At 37.8% G+C, this 12,004-nt stretch overlaps 1 protein-coding gene across 6 annotated transcripts in view; it reads left to right on the forward strand.

The window, feature by feature from the left end:
• TRPS1 (transcriptional repressor GATA binding 1) overlaps positions 1-8,041 on the forward strand; it is a 212,505-nt gene extending 204,464 nt beyond the window's left edge. For all 6 annotated transcript variants that reach the window (XM_021546559.2, XM_077782366.1, XM_077782361.1 and 3 more), the window contains one exon: positions 1,743-8,041. In XM_021546559.2, coding sequence (XP_021402234.1) covers positions 1,743-2,804 — 1,062 coding nt within the window. In that variant the 3' untranslated portion in view covers positions 2,805-8,041. The remainder of the gene's footprint in view (positions 1-1,742) is intronic.
• Positions 8,042-12,004: the final 3,963 nt, after the last annotated feature.

Below are 12,004 nucleotides of genomic sequence, written 5' to 3' on the forward strand. Positions count from 1 at the left end.
GGTCTGTAGTGTTTAGTGTTTAATAAGAGCAACAACAACATCGTAAGATCTCACACAGTGTCTGAGTTACAATTGTCATAAAAAGGCAAGGAAATTATACAGACCTTATAATAAAAGTTATATGCTTGTGCATATTAATTTACTATTGATTGGTCAAACTATCATCTTTATCTGAATAGAATTTACAAAGAAAATATTGTAATTTTTTTAACACAAATATGTCTCAACTTTGATCTGTTTGAGTAGGCTCGTTCAGGTGCTGTTTTTCTGCCAAGTTTAAATTTTCCTTATTAAAAATCTAAATCAAAGTGTGTATATACTTCTGATTCAGCATTTTAACCAAAAGTAAAAACCTAAAAAATAGCTGCACTGTCTAAAACATAGATAACCATTAAGAGTAACCCAACTACAGGAAAATAAATAAGTGAAAGAAGAGGAATATTGCAACTCAAGAGAGAGACTAAATCTCTGCAAATAATAGAATGGTATTCTTCCAGCTCTGAATGTTTTCATATTAGCTTGAAGTTATGAATACATTAAAAATTTAGTTACATTCAAGGTACAGATTACTTTGGATATTGACTGTAAGCCAAAATTAAATCTACTTTTAAAAACAATGTTAAAATTTCTAAATAAACATCTGAGTAGAATACCGGGGCAGGGGGGCACTTTTCTGGCCTCCAACCAAAACAGGATTGTTTTCTTCCTTTGGGAAGAAAAATGTCAGCTGCCAACACACCAAAGTGAATTACTTTTAGGTAGTTTTTGTTGCTCTACCATCTGCCCAGTAGAGAAACATACTGATGGTGCAGCACCAGTTTTCATTCAGATACTATTGCTTTTCTCTTGGGAGCCTTTAAAGGAAACCTAACTGCTCTCTTTCCTTGTATCATTCTTCTCTCAAAAGGCCACTTAACATGAGCTGCTATGGGGTAGTAGCAAATGAAAACAGAAGTCCTCACTTGGTTCTTCCCTCTGCCTCTTTATGATGCTTATTTCTTTACAGATCCTTTTTGCCAGATGCCTTTTCTTCCTTATGACTTAGTAGCACATCAGTAACACTTAGAAAGCAATGCAGCTGGGGTGAAGGAGGGGGAGTTGGTGCCAAAGAAGAGGCAGACCTTTTGGTGCACAGTTTTCCTGGGCTTTCTTCTCCATCTTTCTTAGTCCCTTTATGGCCACCATCTTCCACCCAGCACACAGTGGACCTGCAGCCCTTTTGCTCTGTGACAGCAATGGTGGTCAGCAAGCCCTGTGTGTGCTTGTGGTTTCTGTCCATGTCAGAGCAGGGTGAGTATGAAGGTAAGTTCTTGTCCCAGTGGGAGCTGTGCAAGCCCCTGCCCAAGAGCAGCTCAGCACAGAACAGCACTAGTGCATAGGGCCTTGCATCTCCCACCTCACCCCCCGCTCTCAGAACCCACTTTCAACATGTCTCCCCAGAATTTTTTAGGAGTAAGAGGTAATAAATGGTTTGACAGCTTGGATACTTCATGTCTTTTTAAGTAAATAGGTACAGGATGTCTAAGACCGTTGGCTCTGATAAAATAAGCCATTTTATCATTTACTTTCAGCATGAGGGGCCATGAACCAGCATTTGGATTGAAATCTGGTCATTCCCGTAACACTGTTGTAATACAGCTCTTCACAAAAGAAAAGATAAATTTGCATGAGCGTGGTCTCACAGATTTGTTTAATGTCTCTTTCTTTTTTCCTTTTGTTCATTCTCTGTGTGTTCCATGCAGACTCCCAGGCCTTTAAACATCATTAAACAGAACAATGGTGAGCAGATCATTAGGAGACGAACAAGAAAGCGCCTTAACCCGGAGGCACTTCAGGCTGAGCAGCTAAACAAACAGCAGAGGGGTAGCAGTGAGGAGCAAGTCAATGGAAGCCCCTTAGAGAGGAGGTCAGAGGATCATTTACCTGAAGGTCATCAGAGAGAAATTCAGCTTCCCAGCCTCAGTAAATACGAGGCCCCAGGTTCATTGACTAAAAGCCATTCTGCTCAGCAGCCAATATTGGTCAGCCAAACTCTGGATATTCACAAAAGGATGCAACCTTTGCACATTCAGATAAAAAGTCCTCAGGAAAGTACTGGAGACCCAGGAAACAGTTCATCGATATCAGAAGGGAAAGGAAGCTCAGAGAGAGGCAGCCCGATAGAAAAATACATGAGACCTGTGAAACATCCAAACTATTCTCCACCTGGAAGCCCTATTGAAAAATACCAGTACCCACTTTTTGGACTTCCGTTTGTACACAATGACTTTCAGAGTGAAGCTGACTGGCTGAGATTCTGGAGTAAATATAAGCTTTCTGTTCCTGGGAATCCACACTACTTGAGTCATGTGCCTGGCCTACCAAATCCTTGCCAAAACTATGTGCCTTATCCCACCTTTAATCTGCCTCCTCATTTTTCAGCTGTTGGATCAGACAATGACATTCCTCTAGATTTGGCGATAAAGCATTCCAGACCTGGGCCAACTGCAAATGGTGCCTCCAAGGAAAAGAGTAAGGCACCACCAAATGTAAAAAATGAAGGTCCCTTGAATGTAGTAAAAACAGAGAAAGTTGATAGAAGTACTCAAGATGAACTTTCTACCAAGTGTGTGCACTGTGGCATTGTCTTTCTGGATGAAGTGATGTATGCATTGCATATGAGTTGCCATGGTGACAGTGGACCTTTCCAGTGCAGCATATGCCAGCATCTTTGCACGGACAAGTATGACTTCACAACTCACATCCAGAGGGGCCTACACAGGAACAATGCACAAGCTGAAAAGAATGGAAAACCTAAAGAGTAAACCTTAGCACTTAGCACAATTAAACAGAAATAGGTTTCCTTGATGGGAATTCAATAGCTTGTAATGTCTTGTGAAGACCTATAAAGCACTTCATATAGAGAGCATGCCTTATCCAATATTAAATCCCTTGTTATTTTCTTTTTTTTTTCTTTTTTGACTTTATTGTTCCTTTTCCTTTTTTAAATTTTTTTTTTTATTATTTTTTAAATGAGTGGGTTACCAAGAAAAAGAACAGTTGGATGGTGGCCAGAAGGGGAGGAAGATAATTCAGTGGGACATGGCCCACCAAAGCTAGCCAGAATGCAGTGAATCATGCCGAATAACCTTGAGAAAATTTTACTGGACAATTAATACCTTTGCTGTTGTGTAAGAGACATAACTGGCAAGAGTGCAAAGATGTGTATATGTATATACTGCTGCAGGGGTGTAGTGAACATATGCACATTGTATATAAGAAATAGACATGTTAAATATACAGAGTTAAAAAGTCATTTTCTTTTCTTTAATTTGGGCAAATTTCTGCCCTACAACATGCCTTAGGATCACGTTGTCCTCAGAGCTTTGGCAGCAATGTCATATATATGTGTTTCTCAGACTCAGCTGATTTTTAGCTACCATTTTATCACTACATTCTTTCTGGCACACTTTAGTCTAGAAAAACCATTTTGTGCAAGTGAACTCTCTAATACAGAAGCCACATTCCAGGTTTAATTTGCATAGAATAAGGTAACCTGCTGTATTTTATTTTAATATATTTTTAATATATTACATTTCTAAACCTTAAAGTCTAAGGTTACTTCTCCACAGGCTTAACATTGCTATACATACCAGTCAATCCCTTCAGTAGACTTATACCAGCTTTTGCTAAGTAGCATTAAATGTCTTCATAGTACTTTTTAATACTTCAAGCTTTTTAAAAACTATCCATGAAGGGAAAGCTCCTCAGCATAACTGCTCAGGGAAATAGGGCTAAATAACTAAATATTAAATAATTGGTTAAAGGTGCTGTTAGACGAGCCTCCATGCTTGCTACAAGGGTGTACAAGAACTGACTTTAATCATTTTCATTATAGTGTCCCAACCAGTAGTTTATTGTTTTGCCACAGGGATGTAGAAGATATTACAAGCTACTGGATGCACTGTCAGATTAACTTATTTCATTAAAGAAGTTGGGAGAACAAATAGAAAAAAACCTTATTTTTCTAGTAAATATTAATGTATTACATTTCAAATAATGGTGCCTGACATATTGAATAATTATTTTCTACAGTGTACGTATGCAACAAAGATATTCCATCATGCATTAGAGTCAGTTCTGGCTCTGCCTCGCTGTTTACATTTGCAAATGTAGCAAACAAGGTAATGAAGCAACTATTTCTATTGCAGTAGGTATCTTTTTTTCTGTGTGTGTGCATTAAAGTTGTAAACGATAACATGAAATGAATGAAATTTGTTGATATTAATGGTATGAAAAACAAGAAGGAAATGAAAATATTTTTATGCCTACTTAGGAAAAAAGGGTAGCACTATTCATTCCAAGTACTTTTGTATTCTTAAGCTCTTAACTCACATTGTTATGCTTAAAATGATAAACATATATCCTCTTTTTATTGCTTTGTCTGTGTTTCAGAAGAAACATTTCAGAAATAATTTTGATAAGTGCTGTGTGATGATGCAGCACTGATATTTTATTGCATTCTGTAGTAGCATTGCACTCCATTTTTACAATATTACGCAGTTGCTTTTTTGTTTTGTTTGGGTTTGTTTCTTTTTTGCAGTGCAGGGTCTTAGTTCCTTATGGTTGGATGGCAGGTGTAGCTCAACTGGTTCATGAATGTTGCAGCGAATGAAGTTTAAAATGTCTTTCTGATATTATGTTGTCTTTTATTTCTCCATTCATGCATTTTATTTTTTAAAATGTTCTATAAAAATATCTCTGGACTAAGTCCTCTCTTGAGATTATATGTAAAGGGTCCTATTCTGATCTCACTTACACGCCGCCTTTCTCAGATTTTCATGTAATTGAACTAAAGCATCATAAAAAAAAAAAAAAGTTCTTGTATTTAACTTACCTGAGTCTCACCACTCTCCCTTCTAATATTTGGTGCACTTATTAAGATACTTAACCAGATAAACAGGGAGGTGGAAAATAAAAGGAGAGGTGATAGGAAATGTCTTATAGGGGTTGGCAAAAGGAAAACCAGGAGGGAACTGGCCTAAACATTCAGCACTTTGATAGTCTTTTGAGAAATAATGTGCCTAAAGCAGCTGGCAACAAACATCACCAAGCATGAGAGGCACTTACACAGTTGATCACCAAAGGTCTCACTGACCTTGGCAGTATTTATGTGTTATATTTTCACAGAGGTGAAACATTATTGCACAGTTTCTCTGATTTGTTAGGCACAGACAGGCTATTGTTCAGCATAGGCTGCATTCCTTCCTGCTCCACCCATTGCTTCTTTACTGGTGAGCAGCATATGGAACATCCCACTCAATCTGCTGTGGTTGAGTTCTGTAACCCTTCAGTAGTGTTCTAGGTTAGCAAAGGATGTTGGGCCACATTCTTCTTTTTCTTTTTTTTAGATGAATCTCCAGCTTGATACCAGTGACAAAGTCTGGTTATGTTTTTACTATTGTTCTCCAGTAATAAGTTCTGACTTGGTTTTTGTGGATTTATTTTTGTTGGGTATTTTCTGTTTCCTTTTTTTTTTTTTTTCTGTGGGGACTGAAATAGATTGCCCTCGTTTTGTTATGTCAGGGTCCAGTGTGTGTCCTTTTCAACTTTTCCAAGGAAGATGTTATACTCAGTAAGCAGTGGTTGTTATTGGCTTCAAAAGTAGCTGCCTGCCGATTTTCAGTAGTTACTGGTTTGACTTACTTCACTTAAGACGTACCAGTTCCTCTGGCTTCTTCATTGATAGAAGCTGCATCTTCATGGCAAAATATTTTAGAGGGACATGTGCATTGTAAGACTTCAGCACTACCCTGAACTTCATAACACTTCTTGTTAAACTCAGAAGCAGAGGCAAATTAACAGGAAATACACATATCAGGGTTTGGGGATGAGGAGAAATGAAATCTTATGAGTGCAAAGAACAAGACAGAGCTTTGAATGTTACTATTGCACACCTAGACGATGCAAATAAGATTTGAAAAAAAGTTCATTGTTCTTGCCATGACATATTGAGATGTTCTAAGATTTCTGCTTTTTAAGAAATGGGATTTTGCTGTAGCCTGTTCTCTTTGATTGGGATAGGGGGAGCACAGTTTTGTTTCTTAACAAAAGAGAGGTGACTCCATCCATCTTCCAGACCCCTTTTCAATGGGTACTAATAAAAAGAAAAAAATCCTGATGCTGGAAAAAAATAATCTTATTTAATAACTTTCAGATGGAAACCAATATTAGCATACACAATTGCTGCACACACTGTGTTTCAATCAACTTACAGCACTAAAAATTGAACTTTCAAGCAATCAGTCTTTGTTCTCAATTTGTCAGTGGCTTCAAGGTGGCAAACTTCTCTTAGTAAAGGAATGGTAGTGTAAGATCTTAAAACGTATCTCAAATTGGACAACCAAATAAGTAGATGTTTCAAAACAAGAGGATTTGTGGTGCCTGTCCCTAATCAGACTGTGGCACAGACAGTGTTTGCAGTAACTCTCTGTATGGATGGAGCCATCCTGTGACATCATCTGCAAACCAGATTGTCTCTGAGCTGTCACTTCATGGCTGCTGTCCCCTCATTGCTGCAGGAGATGAAGATGTTCCAGAGCACAGTTTGTGTTCAGGTGCCAGATTTAGACTGCTTTCCAAAACAAGTGCTGCACCTAATTGCCACTGTGCTGATGAAACTCCTCCCTTAATTTTTCATGGACTACCCAGAAAGGAGGAAAGACGCTGGATGCACATATCTTGGTTTTGCCTAAAAAAGGCACTGTTTTCTATTGTGACAGTTTTAAAGGGAGAGAAAATTGAGACATCTCAAAAGGTGGAGACACACTGTGAGCAATAGATTATTTTTATAGTTAGAGGGGCAGCAGGACAAGTGACTGATGCTAATTGTATACAGTGCTGAAACATAGTGATTGTGCAATGGGAAAAACTGATTTGGCAACTGTGGATTAGTACTCAGTTCAGGGACAGACTTTCAAGTCCACCCTTGGACTGGACACTGTTGTTTTGTAGTCATAACTACTTGCTTTATGTGCTAAGGATGTTGTCTACCATCTGCTTTTTTGCCCAGTATGTCTAAATATATTCTCATTTTTGCTCCTGTATTAATTTTTCTTGGCTGACTTAACATGCTAATTCCTAATACTGGTCAGGAAAAGCCAAGGAGATTAGAAGGTCACTTCTGTGCAGCCAGAAGGATAGATATATTTCCTTCTGCTTCTGTGGAGACAGTTATGCTTGGCAAAGTGCAGTGAGCAATTTGTCAGCATATCCCAAATGTGATAGATAAGTGAGAAATCCCTTCTAAATTTTTTCTAAAGTTAAGATGGGCCAAGTAAAATTATTTACTTAATTTTCTCACCTCAGAATAGGATTCCTCACTACTCTCTTCCTCACAGTTTTTATTTCATTCAGCCAACTCTGGAAAGCTGGCAGTTGGGGAGATGCTACTTGTGTAATAATCACACAAACCCCAATTTACTTTAAAAGGATAAAAGACAGTAATTAAATGTCTGACAGCCAGATAAATACCTGTTTCATTTGATTCTTTGTTACACTTAGTAAAATTCCTTTACTAGGAAAGCAAAATTACACTTGCTAAAGAAAAACATCGTGACAGCTACCATAGTTTTCCATTCCTATCATTTTGGCCTCTGAGCTCTGTGTAGGAGAACAGGAAAAAAGGAAACATCTCAAAATGCCATTGTAAATTTAGCTTATAGCAAATTCACCAGCAGGAAAAAGAAAAAAAAAAAAAAGAAAAAAAAATTGCTTCATAAAGAATGACTTCATGTTGCTAAAAACCATCATTAAACTTGTAGCCCTGATTTGACTCTAGAATGCTGGCTCTTAATGTTTTGTCCTTACAACACATGGATGTGTTTTTTGTTCTGTTTTGTTTCAGGTTTTTGTTTTGTTTTGTTTTTTGGTTTTCATAGTGCATGTTCATTTCTACTCACAAACATGTTCTTGGTGTATTTCTTATGCAAACAATCTTCAGGCAGCAAAGATGTCTGTTACATCTAAACTTGAATAATAAAGTTTTACCACCAGTTATAAATCAGATTTGTGTCGTTGTTTCTGGGGAGGAGGTAATTGCATGGTATCACTATACCACAGTGGGGTTGGGGTGGAGAACAGTTTGGAGTGGAGCTGCTCTGGGAGCAAGATGGGACTGACAGCACCTGTGAGTAATGGCTGCTTGGTATGGCTGAAAGGCAATGGCAGCACTGCTCAGACGGGAAAGGCATGGAAAGGGAAGAGCTCCTTCAAAAACACATTAGCCCTGTCACAGTCCTTCTGTACTTAGGGCTCTAGATGTGATCCAAATCTCATTCAGATAAATGACAGGATTTGAGTAAAAGTCTCTTACAATGGAGTTTGAATATTTTTCAGCGCTCCATCATCCTGGCATGACATTACTGATTTTATTCTCATGCCCCAAGGAAGAGGAAATACCTCAACAATTTGGAGAAGTTATGAAAGAAAGGCTGATACTGAAATGTGATCAGGTACCCAGGGTCACCAGGTCTACTCCTCATATGAAGTTCATGATGGTTGTGAAATAATTCCTGATACTCAGGACTGTGGTTTCACATCATGGCCACAGCTCTTCCAGGAAATCCTGCTGGCTCCCATCACACAGGTTATTGATGCAGTGGTGACTCAAGAACAGAGAATACCACCTATAAGGTTGCTGCCACCACTTCCTTCAGCAACCTTGGAGGTTTCCTCAGAGGTCCCAGCCAAAGCACTGACCAAATCATCTCAGCCTGGCATTTGTTTGGATGAGTGAACAGATCTGGGTGGTATGGCTCCAGCCATCATTTCCATTATGCTGTAATTTCCTTTCTCCATAGGTTTTGTATCATCTCCATGGTTGAGACCATGTTCATTCTCATACAGAATATTGTTTTAAAGTAATACAAAATGGTAAAATCTGTTTATGATGGTTAGGGCTTAATTGTAAAAGCACCATGCCAAAAATAACTTCTGTGACTCATTCTTCCAGTGAATTTGGATGTAAAACCCTATGCATTTGCAGTCTCTTTTTAATTTCCTGACATTAATAAAAATAATAACTGTAGCAAAGAAAAAAAAAGCTTTCATATGTGAGCAGAACCAGTTTTGGAGACATCAAATATGCATTTTGAAAAAGATGCTACATACAAAAGCTGGTCACTATGCATTGTGTAAGACTATATACATACATACACACATATATATATTCTTACACTGGTATAGAGTGTCTGTACCAATGTAAGTATTATATTAAACCCTATTTACATATACACAGAGAAAGTTCATGTATGTACAGAGAGTTAAAATTTAAAAATTGCATATTCTAAGAATATATTATGAGAATAACAATATTTAATCCAAATGTCTGCTATAACTATAAAACTATCCCTGACCAATGCAGTATGTCTTTAATCAGAGTTCAAAAGTGTTTAATAGTGCACTTCTATCTCCAGATACTGAAATGAGTTCATAATTGTAGGAGCTGATGACCTCAAATGTTCCTTTGTGGTTTCACTATTTGTGAAACCACATTATTAACATTACATTATTAATGCCTTTCTCATACAACAGCAGCTACACAAGTAAGCAGCTCATATAAGTGCACACCAACATAGTTATCAGGTCTTAATATGCTATTATAAGGTTTAAATTTGTGCCAAGAACTAGGGACTTCTTGTTCTAGCAGCAGTGTCCTTGATTATTTCCTTTTAACTAGTGTCATCTCTTGACGCAGATTAAAACTCTGTTGTCCCATGTTCAGCCAGCCTGAGAATAGAAAAGATAATGCATCTGCTAGCAACAGGTTCTGACCCTTATCCAATGAGATTTATAAATGTATGAAGTTTAAATTGAAAAAAAAAAAAAAAGTAAATATCAGAATAGGTGTTAATGCAGTAGAAAATGGACAGAATGAATAAGCAGGGTGCTTCATTCCATATAGAGGGGAAGGGGGGTTCTTTCAAGAGTATTCTATTATTAGAAATGGCCTGGATTTCTTACAACCTTATTTATTATAAATCACAAACAAACCTCTCTTTATAAGACTGGTGACAGTGGGGATATAAAATCAAGGAACAGAATCTCAGTGATAACTGTTCACTGGAAGTTTCACTGTGATGGGCAATTAGGCTGGACAGTTGGGACACCTGAAACCTGATGGAGGTAGAGTTTGTACTGACACCAGCTTCCTTTTGATTTCCATGAAGAGTCTGACTAATCCTTGTGTGCAGAACAAGTGTCAGTGGATCCTTTCTGTAAATGAAAGTCTCTCCTACGCATCCAAGGGAATTGAAGTGTCTTTCACACATTGTGGTTGCCTTGTCAGTGGAAGTGTCTGATTCAGCTCCAAATGCTGCTGTGGAATTGGCAGCTTCGTGGTGAGATTGATACATTGACAGTTGTGTCACCCACCTCCAAACAGCTCCATCAGTGCTGATACAGTGTCAGAGGAGATGGCCAGAAAAGAAATACAACCATTTAAAAGAATAAGAAAGTAATACACTTAAGAAAACCAAAGAACCTTTGGTTATGACACTGTGTAAAGATGATGGCTTAAATCTGCCACAGATGTGTGCTTTTTATTTTTGCTTTTTTTTGCCTTTTTTTTTTTTTTTTTTTTTTTTGGCAAAGACAATACAGATGCTGTGGACATATTTCTGAATGAAATAATTTCTTTTATGACCTGTAATACAAAAAGCAAAGCCACGACATAAAGCTAAGCTAGCTCTCTTCTCATTGTAGCATTCTTTTAATAAACTAAGACAATAAAAGTGTGTAGAACTGGATCAGGAAGCCTTTCTAAATGATGATTTTAAGGATTTTAATACTTTAATACTTTAAATTTTATTACTTTGCATTTACTTTTTTAAAGAAAATATCTTGGAAAATAAAATGAGAATATTTCTCATTTTCTTTCTATTTTCTTTCCCTTTTAATATTTTCTTTCCACTTTAATCAAATTTAAGCATTTTCCTCCCTTCTGGAATCTGATAAAAAAAGAAAAAGATTTCAGGCTATGAAAGTAGGAGGTCTGAAAGCGTTTCAGAAAGGTAAGGTGATTTTTCAAAGTTAATGTTCCCTAAGGGTGGCATTCATATTGCAATACTTTGGACACTCAACTGTAAATGCAAAATATGATCCTCATTTTCCTGAGAGTCAGTTGAATATTTAGCACAGGAACATTGAATTAGATGTTCATAGCCATCCACTGGAAGGGTCCATACTGGATGATATCCAGAAATCCCTTTTAACCTAGATAATTTTGTGATTATAAATGCTCACAGATCCAGTTAATTAGTGTTTCTCCCTTATGAGTGTAGCATATACAGTGGGGAGCATTTGGAGACAAAGGCCAAAACAACCTGAAATGGATCTGTAGATGGAAATGGTGCAGCATATCAAGAGCTCTCTAATACACGGGCCTCTGAGACCAGAGCTGTATGCAAGTACACAATACCCCATTAAACACATGGCTCTTAACTGGAGCACAAAGGTTCTTCCATCTATTTGTATTTCCATAATAACTCACAGCAATATATCTCTAGTAATTATACATTAACCTCTATCATTAAGCATAACATGCTAGACTGCTGATGCACTGACGTTGCTATTACACTTGTTAACACAACTCGGGCAAACTTCTCTATAAATCAAGACAGGAGTTGGATAATCACTCCAGAAATCTGAGTGGTTACAGCAGTCCCTAGTGTGCTTTGTCTAGGGCCAGAACATGCCCCCAGCCAGGTTCGTGCACAGCTGGGGAATTATCACAGAGGAGGCAATTCCCAGGTCTCGGGGGAAGAGGCAGGAATGGGTTGTGGCATTCCCTTAAAGACAAAGCAGCAAACACCAAGAGCCATGGGATAGATCCTGAGCAGCTGCCACACTGCTTCAGTGTTTGGGCTCATTCTGGGGGAGCAGCAGGTTTCCAGGCAGAACTATACCAGTTTCCTAAGACCAGAAAATGGCCTTGATCACTTTTAATTTGCTAATATTGTCATTG

The sequence above is a fragment of the Lonchura striata genome, chromosome 1 (genome assembly GCF_046129695.1).
Source record: "Lonchura striata isolate bLonStr1 chromosome 1, bLonStr1.mat, whole genome shotgun sequence".
Lineage (NCBI taxonomy): Eukaryota > Metazoa > Chordata > Aves > Passeriformes > Estrildidae > Lonchura > Lonchura striata.